Raw genomic sequence first — 19,183 nt, forward strand, 5'->3', positions numbered from 1 at the left:
GACAGAATAGCCTGAAGCTACTGTAGAAGGCATTTGTCTGTAGCATCCCTGGAAGCAAGGGGGTCAGCCAAACATTGGGGGTTGTACATGTGCCTGCTGTTATCTTGGGCAGCTTCTAGGTGAGAGCTTTAAGATGGGCAGAGATGCAGAGCTGTGTGCTGTTCACGGATTCTTCTTTGCCAGGGGTTTGCCAGAGAAGACTGCTTGAAGCCTGCAGTGATTTATGCCAGATAGGGTGACTTCAAATTTTTGCAGTGCTTGTGAGAGGTCAGACTCCAGCCTAAATCACAGTCAGCATTTCATAAAATACAATAGATAATGAGCACCCTGAAAACTTTAAATTCAAATCTGGTTTTTTCCTTTTCCTTGTAAGATTTTGTGAAAGTGTTGCATCATTGCTCTCATCCTCCTTATGGTTTGTTTTTAAAAAAGAGACAGTGTATCTAATTATTTGTTCAATGGAAATCGTACATACAAAAGCTAAAAGTGATTACGTACAACATCTAAAAGTGATGACATTGACATTGCAAATAAATGTAAGATACAAGAGGTCTAGTAAGCTGAATATTAGCCTTACAATTAGACAGTTGCTAACTTGATTTTAATTATGTTGTTAATTAAAGCATAGAATTCACATAAATATGAAGGCAAGTTCTAATTTTCCTTTTCAAAAATCATCTAGAATCGGGTAAGTGAAGTTGTCTTTGAACAAGCAGTATGCCAAAATCTGTCCTCCACAAATCATTGAAATTACTCCAGATCCTGAAAGAAAATATATGACTGTTTTACATTAATTTTTATAGTGGAATACAAATGTTATGATAAAACTTTAAACAGACATTCTTTTTATCTTCAATTTTTTAAAAATGGCCTGTCTACTTAAACATTTTGCCCAAGGCTTTAACCACCTACAAAGATATCAGCCCCAGCAGCTGCTGATGCAGAACCAGTTGCAGGACAGGGAATTAACTTGCCTGTCCCCATCATTTAGGAATTTACTGCAGCTGTCGATCCTTGTTATCCATCATATAAGAAAGAAGAACAGAAGCCAGTCCTTTTTCCCTTAACTATTTTTCAAGATAATATATTCTAGTGCAAAGCTATGCTTTTAATTTTACAGAAAATTAAACATTCAGACATGTAGGATTGCCATTCACTCTAAGGAAATGTGATGACTGGGATTTATCTCATCTATCGTAACTACCTGTGCATAATGTTTATAAAAATTGCCTCTGAAAGTGCCTGTTTCTTTCCATTGATTATAAAGGGTACCAAGGAAGGCTAGTTTGGACAACTGTCTTTTTGACACCTGAATTAAGTGAGATAGTTTGATTAGTCAAGACTTAATCACGATTTATTTCAAGAACATGAGTGTATCTGCTGTTTGTCAGCAAGATTAGCATAAGCTGAGTACATTCTGGTCTTAAAACAGAAGATATTTTAAGGCGAGGCAAACGTTAGCCCAGCATTACTTGCCTGTGTCATTAAAAGAAGTATAAATGAAAAGCATATATTTCTTCTTTAAATGTCAACAATTCTCAAATTAGTGAGACAACAGGCATTTAACAGAAACAATTCATACTGTAAATACAAATTTTCTACACAGAGCCTAACAATTTAAACTTTAAAGAATGTAATTATACCTAATGCCAGCCACCAGTGTAGCATCAGAGGGAATTCAGACATAACTGCAGGGAGAAGAAATGGAGAAATGTAAATTTTTAAACAATAACAATTGGGACATGCAAACATTACATTATGTTATCACGGGTCTGCTTAGTTATGTTTCATGAATTATACACTTCACATTTATTGACATTGCAAACACATATTTAGGTCCCGATCATTCAGATACTTGGTCATACCCTTAAGCTTAGCCTGGTGAGCGATCCCACTGGAAGGCAAGTCTTAAACCTAATAGGTATGTACTAAACAGAGCTCTTAGACTCTCTGAGGAAGAAATGCCTTTTTTATTACTTACCTGCACACAGTTTAGTACAACAGAGACACCGATCCCGTGGTGGAGTGCCTACATATTGCTGCAATCCAGATAAATTAAGCTGCTTGACATTTTCAGTTTAATGGGTGATGCAGCACGTGAAAGACAGGCTGGGTCTGCGCACTGCGAGGTAGCACCGTTGCACAGCATGCTCTCTCCCCTCTCAGGCACTTGCCCTTGCCTCACACAAGCTGACCCACATCCCCCCTGTATGATCAACTGCAGGGCCATTATATGACCCGCTGTTGCCCCCCTAAAAAAAGCTGACAGGGCTGCAGAGGTAGCAAAGGGAGCTGGGAGGCTCACTGCATATGCTGGCAGCTCAGAGTCAGCCAGCAGAGCTGTGGCTGGCCATCAGAAAGAAACGGTAACAAATCTAGGGCTCTTTGGACATCAAAATGCATCATCTAAAATTATGATAGAAGATACCTTCCTGCATAAATTATATACAAAGCAGGTTTTATTGCAGTTTTTGTAAATTCCTTGATTTAAATACAGAAGCTATTCATAAGGAGTAACAGTAGTTTAAATTCCAGGAAATCAAATTCAGTAGATGAGAAATTATGCTTAACTTTTTAAGATGAAGTCTCTGTTGGTCTCTGGCTTAACTTGTCACGGGAAGTAGGGAATCCCTGTCTGTATAAAGTGCTAAAAGACAAACAGACAAAGCACTGGAAAATGGAAGATGAATTATTATGTAGGAGGGAGTCCTAATTTGTCAGTGATATTTTACCTATTTCTAAATTCCAGAATAAAAATACTAAGCTCATTGTTATGGGAGAAAGGAATCCCCAAATGGGCTCTGGCAAGGATGGGGTTAAAATGTATTTCCTAAACAGCATGAGAAGAGGGAGCAGGTTAGCAAGTACTGGCAAAAAGTGATGATGAGTCTCATTTACAGCAGCCAATTCTTTTCCTTTTCTTTCCTTTGAGAGGAAGAGTTTAAGGAAAAAAAAATATGCTTCAATGGTAAAATGTTTTATTTTCCTCAGTAAGATTTAGTTCAAATGATCTACCTTAAAAACTTTGAATTGGCTTTGCTGAAGCATGCCTCATTTTTACTCTGAACTAGAGCTGAAGTGTTAATGAGTAGATCTTAAAGTGTCAGGACATGGACAGCTATTAATTTCTTGGTTTAGAGAAAAACACACCTCCCAGATGCTGAACTTGTATCTAGGCTCGATCTGTTTGATATGAACGGTTAGATTACAAACCAAAACTCTGAATTTTTCATTAAAAATAGTGTTTTAAAGTTCTGCAACAAAAACAGAATTGAGTTTTAAATGGCAGGGTTTAAATACATGTATGAGTCAAATGGATGGAAATTAGAGATATATATTTATTTAGCTTTAAGGAAAAATGATAAAGATCATCCAGTTATACAGTAGATGAATCATAGTTCATTGGTCCGTCAATTTGTGATACTATGCATATATTTAGCAGTAAATCTACTTACCAACTGAAGTTATGATGATATGAATAATAGTAACTGTTACAGCATAATCCCAAACCCATTCTTCTACAACCAGGGCAAACAGCAGACCGCAAATGAAGAAAGTTATTTCCAATGATATCACAAGAACTGGAAATGAAAATAGGAAATGTACACCAAACAGTTTTGACAGGCTTTTTTTTTTATATATTCAAAATAACAGCAATAGGAAGTTAAAATGTCTGAGATAGGCAAATTATGTTTTACAAGATCAAACATTATACTAATGTTTTCATTATAAAGTTCATTTCTAATTTTGCCACAGTCATCTGCATGGGTTGTCCTGATTTGCCTATAGACTTAAAAATGTTATACATTTTATGGAAAAACATGAAGATTAACAGGATTATGGCCAGTTCACATAGCCTGGAGGAGAAATGGTGTGGAAATTCTACTTAGGGACCATCCACAGTCTTTGCATATGGCACCAAATAGATTTGGTTGATACTGACATCCATCAAATTTTTCCCATCCAAAACAGAATTGTGTGGTTAAGGAGCTATGTTTGGTAAGAAACTTCATAGCCTTCTCCCCGTGCACTTCATTGCATTAAAAATAGATACGTGTGTATATATATATGTTTATATGTGTATATATATGTGTGGGTGTGTATATATATCTCTGATATGTGTCTATATATACGCATATCAGAACAATTTAAAGACAAGACATGCAAGGGGAGATGGAGCAGAGAGCCTACAAGGTGAGCAGAGGCCATCCATCCATATGGGTCCCATGGTAGGTACAAGCAGGAGCCTGGCTTTTCTCAGCGCTGACAGCAAGGCTGCCACAGCTCCGTGCTGTCACCGAGCCTGACATTCAGCAGCGAGCTCTGTGCTGTGTTAAACCATGAATGGGGATTACCAGCAAAGCGATAGTAACTAAACTATGCTGCCAAAAGAGACTATTAAAGTTATCAGATCAAGAAAATTCCTTCTCTTGATGATGATACGGTGCATTTCTGTCCCCCGAGCCACGCTGTGCCGTGCCGTGCCCATGCCACCAGCCTGCATCTGCAGCCACCATCTTCCCGACGCGGGGCGCAGCTCTGCAAAGGTAATGGCGTGGGCAAGCCGTGTGTCCGCCGTGGGCAGGACGACGCGCAGAAAGGCATGGAGCAGCTGCCCTGGGAAGGGAGAGGAACCTCCTCTGGTATTTGATGAGCTGTATCCTTCGACACAGCAATGGAGTGGTGCTTAGCTGTCAGCTTGTTTGCTTGCTACTACGTGTAATGAGATCAAAAATAATCACTTTTAGGGCAAAGTTTGACTTTATGCTTGGTGGCTACCTGCTATTAGCAGGGGGTTGGATGGAAAATGCGTGATGGCTCTTTCAGCTGTAGTCCTGAATTGCCATTCAACAAGCCATAATTGTGCATTTGTAATTCATATAATTTTCCATCTAAATGCATTTTGTTCTTCTTTTTAAGTACACATGCATATAAAAGTCAAATTTTTAATGGAATTACTTTTTTTTTTTACTGTTGCAGTAATGTAATACCTAAGATTACTGTAGCTGAGAGTAGAGAGACCATTGTTATTTTTTCACTCTATTTAATTTATATATTTGGATGCATTTTGTGCCTTTCAGTTTTATTCTTTTCTTAGAGAGTCAATTAGATCCTACCGTAATATGGATCTTTCACCCAGCAGTTTAAAAATATCTAAAAAATGAGAAAAGAAAACTGGAAAAACACATGTAGTTAGGAAAATGGGAAATAACACTTCAAAAAATGTAAACTCTGCCAATCCGTTTCAGTACTTTTAGTTCATTCTATTTCATGATTTCCCTTTAAATTATGCCAATAATTTTATCATTTATAAAGTATACCTAGTGTAGACAGATGCTCTGTAAACCTTTTTGCAAAACTGGGCCAGCAATGATACCTCAGTTCTGAGCTGACTTCCATTTTTATTTTGAGGTTATCTTTTAAAGACATAATTCTGTTTATAACAGGCATGAGTGAGACTCTTGAGCAAACTAATTCTCATTTGCAACATCATTCAGAGACCTTTGTTCTGTTGCTGTGCCCACAGACTTTAAACAGAGCCTGTTATGTTTTGCTATTGCATGTTATTTCATCGGGTGGACAGAAAGGAGAGTAGACTACTAACCAGTTGCATAACAGAGTTGCTGGTTTTGGCATATAAACATGCTGCATCAAACTAGCTGATATAATTTTGGGGAAAAAAATCATATCGAGATACAGTAATTACATTAGGGCCTTTAAAAGTAGTTCTAATAGAATATGATTTAATTTTCTTTTCCAGTGCTACAACTGAAATGCCCTTTTTTCAACTGAAATCAGTATTGACACTGTAAAAATATCCATGCGTTTTTATTACTCTTTTTAACCCGCTGAACTAACCAATTTACTTTTGAGCTTTACTGACAGATGATGTGGTTTGCCTTTGTAAAATAGATTAGAAATCTGGTAAAATTTCATGTATGCATGACATGAATGCCAGTTTAGGAAAAAGAATATATTTTAAGAGCTTCAGAGAAAGATGCAGAAATTTGTATTAGGCTTTTCTGGGCTTGCAGCCCAGAAAGCCAACCGTGTCCTGGGCTGCATCAAGAGAGGTGTGACCAGCAGGTCGAGGGAGGTGATCCTGCCCCTCTACTCCACTCTTGTGAGACCCCACCTGGAGTACTGCGTCCAGCTCTGGGGGCCCCAGTACAGGAGAGACATGGAGCTGTTGGAGAGAGTCCAGAGGAGGCCACGAAGCTGATCAGAGGGCTGGAGCACCTCTCCTATGAGGACAGGCTGAGAGAGTTGGGGTTGTTCAGCCTGGAGAAGAGAAGGCTCCGGGGAGATCTAATTGTGGCCTTCCAGTGTGTCGTGGTTTTACCCCAGCCAGCAGCTGAGCACCACGCAGCCCCTCACTCACTCCCCCGCTCCGGCGGGATAGGGAGGAGAATGGGAAGGAAAAGGCAAGACCTGGTGGGTTGGTGTAAGGACGATTTACTGGGATAGCAAAGGGAGAGGGGAAAAGGGAAAAAACCAAAACAAAACAGTACTTAACGGAGTATACAAAACTGGTGATACACAATGCAGTTTCTCACCCCAGGACCATACAACTCAGACCGCACGCTCAGACCCATCCCAAAACCGGACCGTCCCTGAGCCACGTGTCCTGGAGCTGCTGCTGCCCCTCCCCAACTAGCCCCCCTTTTATACTGAGCATGACATCGTGTGGTATGGAATACCCCCTTTGGCTGGTTTGGGTCACCCGTCCTGTCCATGTCCCCCCCCAACTCCTTGTGCACCCCCAGCCGTCCCACTGGCAAAGCGGTGTGAGAAGCAGCAAAGGCCTTGGCTCTGTGTAAGCACTGCTCAACAACAACAGGTCCATATACCAAAAACATCTCTATATTATCAACACTGTTTCCAGCACAAATCCAAAACATACCCCCATGCTAGCTACTGTGAAGAAAATGAACCCTCTCAGCTGAAAACAGGACACTGTACCTGAAGGGGCCTACAGGAAAGATGGTGAGGGACTGTTTATCAGGGAGTGTAGTGACAGGACAAGGGATAATGGCCTTAAGCTGAAGGAGGGTCGATTTAGATTAGATATAAGGAAAAAATTCTTTACTGTGAGAGAGGTGAGGCACTGGAACAGGTTGCCCAGAGAGGCTGTGGCTGCCCCCTCCCTGGAAGTGTTCAAGGCCAAGTTGGGTGGGGCTTTGGGCAACGTGGTCTAGTGGAGGGTGTCCCTGCCCATGGCAGGGGGGTTGGAACTAGATGATCTTTGAGGTCCCTTCCAACCCAAACCATTCCATGATTCTATGATTCTATGGTATATAAAGATGTGTTTAGGGATTGAGCTACAAGCAAACCCTGAAATTTTACTGCTCACTGTATTCTGACATTACCAAAGCAAGATTTTCATTAATTGAATGTGACTTGTTATTCAGACCTGGATTCAATATGGTCATGAGAAATTTGCTGCAGTATGAAAATTAAATTTAACAACTTTGTGGAGGAACTTTACGGAGAATAGGTAATTGTTCTGCAATGAAAATGAAACATCCTGCCAAAGCAGCACATTTTCTTCATACGATGCAAGATCAGAAGAACATCTCAAGGAAAAGCCTAACAATCACTTGAATGATAAGTAGAAAAACAGAAATGAAAAGTGCAGGGAAGATGAATAAGTGTTTAAATGCAGTGTACTTAAAATACAGAAATCATTAGTATTACTAAACCAGGTTTAAAATACCACCCATAAGGAAGACAGCTTTACATCCAGATACAATCTATTTTCTTGGCTGGGGAGAAAAGAGAGAAACAAATTTCAGTTACCTAAATAGTATGGGTTAATCCATGAGGGATTTGTCTTAAAATCAAAAGGTGCCAAACCATCCAACATTTTAATCCTGTGGAAACAGAAAGAACAAATTTAACCAGAGCTTTTCGATAAAGCCTTAGTGATTATAGCTGTGATTATTATTGTAGTGATAGGACAAGGGATAATGGCCTTAAGCTGAAGGAGGGTCAATTTAGATTAGATATAAGGAAAAAATTCTTTACTGTGAGAGAGGTGAGGCACTGGAACAGGTTGCCCAGAGAGGTTGTGGATGCCCCCTCCCTGGAAGTGTTCAAGGCCAGGTGGGATGGGGCTTTGGGCAACCCATTCCATAATTATATGATTCTATTATTGGTGCTTTTAAATATGATTTCAGTGGAATACTCTGGGCTTTTACAAGCTGTCTACGTTCCATTGTGTGTTATGGTCTTGCACACAGTGTCCATGATCTCCACTTTTATTTAAGACATGTCTGGCACTATACATGCTAATCAACTTCCTAAGGGAATATAATTTGTCTTTTTTATCAACTATAAAATTTTTCTTTTCCTTTTTTAATGTCATCTTTGCTCTTACGTTCATTTATTTACATGGTGCAAGTGCAAGGAGTGCATTAGAACCAATATTTTGTTTTTGGTTTAAGTCTCTGTGTGCCAATTTTTGCACTTGATCAAAGCTTCAGGTACAACAATTCCACTGAATTTAAATAATATGTTCAGGGGTAACTGGGACTGGGTGCCTCCAGTCTGGATGCCTCCTCTACAGGGTCATAGCCCTACCCATTATATCCAGTTGTAGTATGCCGTCATATTAGACTAAACACAAAGAAATCTCACTTGAATCCTGCGAAGCACACAGATAGGACCACATAGTACACAGTGTAGAAAACTGCCATGCATATCAACAGGTTCACCAGAACAACCTGCAAAAGGGAAAAAGACAGGAAAACCTAATGCCATGTTTAAACAGAATTTTTGCTGTAGCAGATTACGTAAAAGTTGTAAAAGGCTCTTTGGTACATTTCAGATCCTAATGTATGGTTATAATGCATGGTTCTTTATTTTTATTGTATCTTATTTTATACCAACTATTTATTGAATTTATAAGTGTTCAGAGAATGAGAAGCACATTTCTTGACTGGTATTACACAGGAGACCTTGAGAATTTAAGATGATCCAGATGCTTAACTAGTTTTTAACCTAGTTTTAGCCTAGTTTTTAACTTAAAAGAAATGCCATCCTTGTAAGTATGTTGAAACTGTATACAAATAAAATGTAGAAAATTGTGAAGCAGTAACTCTTAAGTTTCCCAGCCTCTAGAAAATGTCGCCCTAGTGCTTACTTCCAAAAGTAAGGATGTAGACAACTTAAATGAGTAATGAGGCATATTTGTAAAATATTTTTCAAAGTTCAATTGTTTGTGAATTAATTCTAAATAAATTCCAACTCCAAATTGAAAAAAAAATACCCCTAAAAATATGAATTTCATAAAGCAATCACTGTCTTATGATCAAATACTGTGTCTTTAAGAAAAGAGAAACACGATATACAGAATTATACAAAGAATGTATGTTTCCTAAGATACCTTGGTATCGTTATTTCTTTCATTTAATTTAATTTCACTGTCTTCACTTCTAAACTGAAGTTTCAGAAGCAACGCAGCCAGAGAAAAACCTTTTAACTTTCACCTGATAAAGTTCATAAAATGCCTTGAGATCCTTTCAAGTGAACATATCTCTGATCACGTATCTCTGTTCTTCTAAGTTGGCTTCCTGAATTATGCAGACCCTAGGATTTGTATTCTTTCCTACAGGTATAATGTAAAATCATGTTTTGAAGGTTAATACATTTGGTAAAAATAGTCTTGCTAATGCAGAACACTTTAATTTCTGGTTTTTTGTGGTGATATAATAACATTCCAGTTGTTTATTTAGGCTTTTATTTTTTTTAAAGGGAAACATGGGACATCAGGACTAGACACCTCTGTGCATCAAACTTGAGCAACTGCTTTGGCAATATTGTATGTTTGCTTAAGAACATGAAACTGAAGATGTATACTGCAGTTAGTAGAGTGGTCAGTAAAATCAGTTTTTCTTTTCTATCGAAACCAGACTGTCTTGTGTTTTCTCACTCTAGCTAGTGCTTTTTCACGTTGTATATCTCCTTTCCTCTTTCTTAACTTCTTTGTATCTTTCCTCTTTCAAAGGCCATTTTTTAACTCTCAACTCCTTCTTTATTGTCTCATTTTCTTCTCTGCCTGTCCCCTCCATTCTGCATCTTCTACTCTTTACTTTCCTCCAAAAAAATATAGGTAGAAAGCAGTCATCAGAAAGACAGTGACTGTAGAGAGAACTGCTACCAGTTCCATATTGTCCATCTTTAATATTGTGCTACATGATGCTTTACAATGGAAGTATCCGTGGCTACATTTTGCTTTTTGCTATTAAAGCACTCCAGTTTCTGTTTTATGGGTAGACTGTTGTATAAATTCTTAGTCCAGGTGCAAGACATGTCATGAGTTAAGAATTTTCTTGCATTTCCTTCAGTTTGGCTATCGAATGTGTTTACCTGACTCCTCTGGTAAGACCTCCACAGATCTCCAAGCTATGCAATAATGATCTAAGGGGAACATAATTACTATAGTGAGTCCGTTATTAAGTAAATACGCTTGGACATGTAAATATGGGCCCTAAGCCTCCACGTTTTTGTGTGCCCTGCAAGATCCCATGCTGAATTTCCCCTGAGATCAATGGAATTGAGCTGACAGCAAGTGAGTTTGGAAGTTGTGATGTTTTACAGGACTTCTTGTCTATGTTGATCAAAAATAAATTTAAAAAGGAAAAATTAAGACTAAGATGATGAAATATTCCAAATACAGGTATTGATTCAGAAGTAAATCCATGAAAAGTGGCCCTGCATAAAAGAAGCAGTAAAATAAAGGGGTCTGGATGCAATTTTTCAGTGTATCAGAATGGCAAGCAGAGACTATGGACTGCATATAGTGAAGCATTATATCAATGCAAAAGAAGCCAGTGTTTATCTCTTTGAAAGCTGACACCTTATTTACAATTGGAATGAGTTTTAGAAAAAATAGGAAACAACTAATAGAGGAACACAACTCAACCCCTAAGAAAGGTAGAAGGAATCACATGTGTGTAGGTTCGTTACAGGGACTGAGGTAGGGGAAATAGTAATTGCATATTCATAACTAAAAAGGAAGAGGAATTATTTGAAGAACATCTAAGACTAAAGGAATGAAACCAAAAACCAAATGTATAAGATACAGCAAAATTTCAAAAATCATCTCAATTTTTCTAGGTTTGAAAGAGACTTGCTCTTTTTATTTATTTGCTTTTATTCAAGATTTTTTATCGAAACTGGTTATTGAGTCCCCTTATCATTGCTGTGGATTTTGAGGATAAAGTTGAATAATGTTCTTGACAGGTGATTCAAAATTAATAAAGTGAAAAAAAGAAAACAGAAGGTATAGAATATTTTTAAGACCCTATTTTTAAATTAAACTCAGTTGGCAGGTAAGATTGCAGTGAAAAATATAAAACATAAGCCAGCTCTAAAGGACAATTTCCATTGTGATTTAGTTTGTTATATGCTGGTAAAAGGAGCTCTTATTCTAGGAGGTAGTGACTCTGAGAAGGGCTGTAGATGAGCATTAGCTCACACTAGCTCATTTTTACGAGGTTCTCTTGCATTATTGTGTCACAAAACAATCCCTTAAGGCTTTGAGTTTTAAGGAAGGAGAATATGAACAGAAATAGGGAAGAAGTATTATCTCTAAACACAGCACTGGGATGACAAAGCGGCATCCAATTTGGCTGGTGCCAGCAATTTTTCAAATAACTTAAGAAATTAAGAAGGTGCAGAGAAGAGCCACAAAAGGGAGCTGATAGCTAAAAATGTTTTGGTGGGGTTTTTTTGTTTGGCTTTTTCTTTATTAGGACTACAGCCCTAAAGAGGTCAATCTGTTTATCTCTGAGGGCTGATTTGATTATGATGGATAAGTACCTTCGCAGGCAGAAAATACCAAGTACTTAAGGGCTCTTTATCAGAAAAGCCACAAGAAGTAAACAGCTGCAAGTTATAGCTAGACAAATTTGAAAGATGTGTGAAGGACATTTTTAACTCTAGAGGCAATTAGCCAACGGAACAAACTGCCTTTGGAAATAATAGATCCTTCAAAGCAAAACCAAATGCCTCTCTGGATGAAGCTTCATCTGTAACATGATCACTTCTTGCCTTAGTTCTTTGAGTGGTTGTGTGGTAGATGAAGTATTTACGGAACCACCCGACATTGACAGAAGTGTGGATATTGTGAATTTAGCAAACTACTTCTTTTTCTATTGCTAAATATTGTGAAGTGCTAAATATTGAATAGTGCATCTATCTCCCACAACGAGAGAGATCACGGAGATTTAGTTTTTAATGCAACAGGAGAGAAATTCATCATGTCTGTGCAAACTGGTATTTCTCAATAAGCAAATGTACAGGACAGTCTTACTCTTTTCTTCTTTCCCTACATCAAAACAAAGCCAAGCAAAAACTGAGAACAGTTAATCTCTCTTCAACCAGTTTGGTCTGAGAGCTAAACAGCTTTCCCATTTCCGCTCTCTTTAGACTTATTCTGAATGAAAATTGGCCAAATAACCCACATGATCCCTTCTTTTCCACAGTGTACACCATGGTCACTATATCAATTGACCACAATGCCACGTGCAAGTTTGGCAGCCATGCTACCTCCTGTCCCCCTCAAAGTATCTCTAAGCACTGGAAGCTTAATCTTTGGCATATTTTTGGTGGGAATCATTTTCATTCCCTAGCTCTGAGCAGATGCACATTTCCTGTAATGCTCCTTTATCTGCTACCCCTCCTCAGGCACCTGCCTCCTTGAAGCCTCCTCTGCTCTAGATGTAGATTTGTACTGTAATAAAAGTGGTGAGACAAGACTGAAGTGAAAATCAGAGAGCTGAAGGACAGCTGTGAGCTGATGACCTGTTGACCTCTAATTACAGAATTCTTAGCATCTCTTGAAGTCAGCAACAAAATTTCATTGGCGTCGAAAGCCCAGGATTTTTCTCTTTGTACCCAAAACATTCTTAGACCCTGTCTTAGGGATGCAGTGATGTATTATTAGGTATAGCATACTTTGCTCAGCTAAGGAAATGCATGTAACATGAAAATGAAAACACTTTGAAATTTTTCCAGTTGTATCACATTCTATTTCTTTTTTTTTATTTGACCTTTGCACTGAAATTTAAACATATATTTTTTAAATCTCAGAATACTTTTTTTTTTCCAAACTATTTTTTCCCTTTCTAAATCCTCAGGTATTTCAAAGCAAAAAAGCACAAGTTAAAAACTACAGGGTCATTTATTATATGTTAAAACAATTTAAAGAAAGAATCTTAGGAAATCACTGGTATCATCAAATGTAGGATTTTATTAGACACTTGCAAGAATTATATCTCATAAATGGAACTACATCACATATTTTGAAATCTTTCTTATAGGATGTACTTTGCAGTACTCACTACCAGCACTATAGTATAAAGTGTCCTTTTAATTTTGTTTGTTAGGAAGAGAACATTGAAGAACACTCTGTAAGAATGAAAGCAACAGCTCTTCCAAGCCCCGCAGTAGCTGTCTAATGCTCTAAATGCTATCTGGTGACATACAACACTAAACAAACTCAATTCCCTTTACCTTGGTTTCAGCAGTTTTGACCTTGAGAGCCATGGACACATGATGAGTGAAAGGAAGTGCTGTTGCTATATTCCGTGTGCCAATATCAGCAGGAAGAAGCAGCTGGTTTTCACCCAAAAACCCCAGTCTTATAGGTGAGTATGGGACAGGGTGAGGCCAGTTGATTGGATTAAACTGAACTGAGACAGAAGCCATCTGCGAGCTAACTGTAAGCTGCTGAGGAGCGAAAAGAAAATCCTCCTAGCTCATCTAATGTTCGTACTTTCATAAGTAGAGTCAGCCAAGGAATGCCTATAATATAACTTAGCTACTTAGAGACAATATTATTAATATTATTTTCTATCTTCTATCTGCTTTTTTTCAGCATTCATTTCATCATAGTTCCTTGGGGTTAATATACCTTCCTACTTTTAATTAGTTTTACAATTTCTAACATTAATTCTATTGACTATAGATATGGAATGTTACATTCTTCACAATGTTCTTTGCTAACATTTTTCTTCCGACTATTACTTTATTACATCAAGGATAATTCCATTAAATTAGGTATAATTAGGTTAAGAAATACCAGACCTATGTTATGACTTTTCTTTTCCTGCACCATATTTTGTTCCTTCAGTAGAATGAAATTTAGTGTGCTTTAGAGCACATCCAACTTCTACTGAGCAGTTCCTTAATGGATTCAGATTTTACTTTTTACAGACACATTATGATTCAGTATGCTGTGTTATTTGGAAAAAGGAGATCATATAAGGGAACACGTCTGAAATTGAGCGAAGAATGAACTTTTTTTCTTTTTTGCTATCACTAACATAATATGTGCAAGTTTCATTAGGGTTTTTTATGCCTTTTTAATAATACAAAATAAATGTAATCTGCTTGAAAATATAGTGTGCACTCAGCAAACAAGAGCTTTCACTCACGGATTCGATAGCTCCAGATTGTGAATACTGTCAGGGAAATTACTAGTAGTATTGTGTGAAATTCCTTCCTATCCAAAATGCTAGCACAAAAATCTGTACATCAGTTAAGTCCTATTTTGAGGGCTGAAGTGATGTCAAAGGAATAGACTGAAACAAAATTAAAAAAATAAATTAATTTGCTTAACAGTTGTAATAATCACAAGTAGCAAATTAATGAAGAAAGATTGGCTTTAGTAATTAAAAAATATTTGAAAAGGAACAAAAGGTTTCATTCAAAGAGCATCCTATCTACCCCGAAGTATCAGCTGAAAACAGCCATGACATAAAATTAATTCGCAAAACTTTTGCAGTAACTCTAAGTAGCAAGATAATTGAAAGAGTAATGGATTGCATTCATCTAAGACCATTATTAAACATAATAAGAGTGTACATTCACTGACTGACTTCTTCACAAAGAGTCAGTTTAACCAAAGATCGAAGATAGAACCAAAGTCACCGAATTTGACTGAAATATAATGGAAGCTGTAGGCATGGATTTGTTGGGGAGACTAAGAGGTTCCTCCCATTCCTATTGCACAGTTAAAAACTTTCAATGCTCTAAGAGAAAGGATGATATTTCTGTTGCATTCTTGCTTCAAGATTGGAATTGCGGTAACCCAGTGAACAGGAGCAAATCAAAATTGGGAATGGCAGAAACTGTGTGTGACCCAAAATGCCAACTAAATCACTCGATAGTGAATATTAACAGAAAAGATGTTGTGTTGCTGTTAGCAAAATGGCCAGATAATGGAATAATCACTTTTTATATTTCTTATTTTCTTCAAATTCTTTTTTACTGGGTCAGCTATAGGAAATATGACAACTTCTATTCAGCAGAGGGAGATGGAAGACAAGTTTTCGTAGAGGTTAAAATAAATGATCTATTTTGCTTTCAACAAGCCCTACTTTTAAATACTGATTATTTTCTGAAGCATTACACTACAGATTTTTATTAAAGCTATGAGGAAAAATAGTACTCCATTACTTTTGAATCCCTGGAGTCTGTGCTGGTTTGCCTTACGGAAACAGTCAGGAAACAGTTACTTTGGTAGGATATCAATACCTTACTCTCACGTGTTTGAGTAGTTAATAAATACTGTTATTTGGCATTTGGCTGTACCCATGTACTTTCTGTGTAGTGATATGTGATGGACAAGATTTAAGAGACAGTGACAAAAGCATAAGTGCAGACAATTGCAGAATGGAGAACAATTAAAGATACCTTTTGAAAATGAAATTAAGGATACATCAATAGGGCAGTATCTCTTTTAAGAAACTGATAATGACACTTAATACTACCCAGGCAATACCTAGTTCCTATTTGCTACCTGGGCCAAAACAAAAAGTCAATTTGTACTAATGAACTGGGAGAAAATTTTTATAAAAGCTTCCTATTAAGTTTGCTGCCTAAGCTTATTATTTACGGGGTTTTTTTAAGAATGTTTCCATTTAAGCCTACGATTTATGATGCTGTCAAATAGCACTGCAAAAATAATTAACAACAATTTGAAGAACTATGTCCTAGAGCAATATTGCATGATTATCTCTCATGGCAGTTAACAGGTGACTTGTGTTGTTGTTATGCCAATTATCTGCTCTGCAGCATGCTGTGCCTTAAGAAGTAGAGTTAGACCCAGAATCACATTTCTTAGGTAATTCCAAAACCCTAAAAAAGTCTTAAAATCAGGTAAATGACTAAACCCCAAGGTATATTGATTCATTTTCCTGGAATCTTTAAGAAAATACAAAGATCAACCAAATGGATGCTGGCTAGGTTGTGTGGTGAGAAATTCTTAACTGAAGGATGATGACATCAAAACATGTGTACTCTGTCTCCATCTGCTGATAGGGAGGAACTATACTTACATTGTGGACGAGGATAGAGGAGCTTGGAGACATAAATAATGGCCACTATTTTTGTTCTTTTACTGCAGTGACTGGAAGAGTCTGTCAATGCAGTGAAGGGAACTTGCTGAAAATGCATTTTTAAAAGAAAAAAAGCGCTAAAATTTATTGACTTACAACATGTTACAACTGTAGCAAGTATAGCTTAATTGCATCCTATGAAAGACAGCCCATGCAGTTGGGTGTTGATCGTATATGCATTATACAGCCTTAATATGACAGCTTGACTCCCATATGGAAGGAGGTAGAATTGTGTGAGGTCTAGATTCTACCTCCATGAGGATTAAAGCAATTTGGTTCTTTCCTTCATTAACCTCGGTTGCAGATGGATAAATTTTGAGGGATGGGAAATCTGAGAATTAAGTGGAAGCAGGAATGTGCTTTGAATGTATCAGTCTATTATTCGTTCCAACATTTGTTGGATTGATTTTAACAATGCCCTCATTCCTGATAATATCATATAAAAGAGCTTTCAATATAATTGATTAAATAAGTGGTGAATTTTAGGGACTTTCAGCTCCTGAAAAGTTGTCCTCTGGAATTGCAGGGTAAAAGCTCACAAACTCTAAAATGTTCATAGTACTAAAAGAATTAAACTCAAAAAATTGGTATAATTCTTTCTGATTTGCAAACTGCAAATAAACTGGAATCTTTTAGAGATAATTAACTCCAATGAGCTACTTGTATCTAAGGAGCTGGCTTAATTAATAGCAAAAATAGTAAACAACATCTTTTGTTTTGTTAACTGACGCTGTTGGCTTTGTGAACAAGTTCAATATAAAGCTTGAAAGTATTGGCAAAGGAACCAATTTAGTAGGCTTTATTTATTCAAACTAGAAATTAATTTTATTGTTTGTGAATGGTGTGGGATTGATAGAACTGAAAATGAAGTCTTCTGTTTATCCAGAGAGAAGCTATAACACAATTGCAGCAATGTAAACTTTCCACCCTGGCCCCATTGTATGTCTAAGAACCAAGTTTAATTTTCTGTATTTAAAAAAAAAAAAAAAATATCAATATTTGGCCTTTCGGCTGAGAAGCTTAACGTGCTGATTACCACAAGCCTACATTTTGAAGATATTCTGGCATCTCCACTAGTGTTAGTGGGAATTTTTGATGAGTACAGTAAAGCAATTAAAAAAAAAATCTCTTTAGGACTAGACCCACATAACTGAGGAGTGGGCTGCAAAATTGCTGCTACTGTTAGAGGAAAATATATCATGCTGGATCAAACACTCTGAGAGAGGCAAGGCTGCTGCAGCTCCATGCCCCAGGGCTGAAGATGTATTCCCAGTAAGCACACACACAGAGACCATACATATACATCACAGATATATACATATACACCACACATCGCAGACAGGCACACGCAAACACAGACAACGCCAATGGTCTCATCCTGCTCCCCTCTCTGGCTGAGTAGGTTGGAGGCCCACTAGTGAGAATATATATTTATACACTGGTACAAGGTAGGTCCCTCCAGTAGCTGGGCTCAGACAGTCTGCCCAGTAGCTGGTCCCTGGATCCCAGTCTCCCCAGTTGCTGGCACCTGGACACATGAGCCCCTGAGGCTGCAGCCCCACTCCAGTTGCTGGTCCAGACTCTCTCTCATACCAAAACACACCTCTCCACACTTGTTCCTCCCCAAATCACCTAAGTCCCTCCTTTTCCAGCCTTTGGTTCCTCCCCTAACTATTCCATAATAAATCCTGGGCAATCCCAAAAGCACTCTTCTCCTACATCCCATAAGATGTCCCACACCCCTAGGCAGTAACCCCCTTAGCCTGAAAGATCATCCAGAGAGCTACTCCCAATGGCTCATCTTGATGGGTTTCACACCTGGGCGACGGGGCTGAGGCTCTCCTGGTAAAAACCTGGAAGGAGACCAGACAAGATGTTTGCTCCTCAGGAGACTGTAATTTGGGTTCCCATCTGTCACTGTGCACCCGTGCTCCTCTGGGCTTGTGGAGATGGGCCAATGGCTCTCCTTGATGAGCCTGGGAGCAGCCCATCATGGCATTATTTGGGCTGCCGCTACAACATTGTCTCTCTGTGCTCTTTTGTGGATGTGCAGATGAGCTGTTAACCACATAACCTGACAGCTACCAAGCCGGTTTTCTGCCTTTCAAAAAAGCCAAAATCTAGCTGACAGGATATAATGGGTGATTTTGGGATGGTTGAACATTTTATGGTATTATCTATTTTTTAATTGATTCAACTATAAATTTTACGTGTTATGTGAAAGCTTAACAAGTAACAGTACACTATATGTATACTAGTACCATAAGAGTGCCGGGAAGGCTCCTGGCCACATGGCGTGACATGACCGGTGTGTACTCTGCCAGACAAGGTGGCTGTCCACAAGCTGCCCAGTAACGCCACCCGGGCCTGCACCATCCTCCACAGTTGTGCTAGCCAGCGTGGGCAAGAACCTTTTCCATCATCATTTAATTTAATGTGCAATCCCATTTCTGTGCACAAGAATGTTCCCAGTCACTATTTTAATTTACTGGGGTAGATGTAGCTGTCTCTATGAAATGACCTAATGGTCTCATTTTTGTTCATTGCAGGCAGGTGTCCCCAGCGCAGTAATACATGGCACTAATTAGCCACCCCTTTCTGGCACTCTGAGGAGAGATACCAGGATTGATCGGGCATGGAAACCGAACTCTTTTTTTCATTTGCAGAAGTGTGCCTTCTGATTGAAGGGGTGATCCGAGCGCTGGCAAGGTAGTAGAAAGAAATTTGCACTGCCAATAGCTATCATAAATGTGTTAATATACAGCTGGGGGACT

General features: G+C 38.2%; 1 protein-coding gene across 1 annotated transcript; it reads right to left on the bottom strand.

Moving 5' to 3' along the window:
• Window positions 1-667: 667 nt before the first annotated feature.
• Window positions 668-13,554, bottom strand: TMEM244 (transmembrane protein 244). Its single transcript, XM_054819598.1, has 6 exons — window positions 13,522-13,554; window positions 8,641-8,726; window positions 7,801-7,874; window positions 3,456-3,581; window positions 1,644-1,688; window positions 668-762 (listed from the first exon to the last, which is right to left on the bottom strand). The coding sequence occupies exons 1-6, from the start codon at window positions 13,552-13,554 to the stop codon at window positions 668-670; spliced, it is 459 nt and encodes a 152-aa protein (XP_054675573.1).
• Window positions 13,555-19,183: the final 5,629 nt, after the last annotated feature.

Source organism: Grus americana, chromosome 3, assembly GCF_028858705.1.
Source record: "Grus americana isolate bGruAme1 chromosome 3, bGruAme1.mat, whole genome shotgun sequence".
NCBI classification, from domain to species: domain Eukaryota; kingdom Metazoa; phylum Chordata; class Aves; order Gruiformes; family Gruidae; genus Grus; species Grus americana.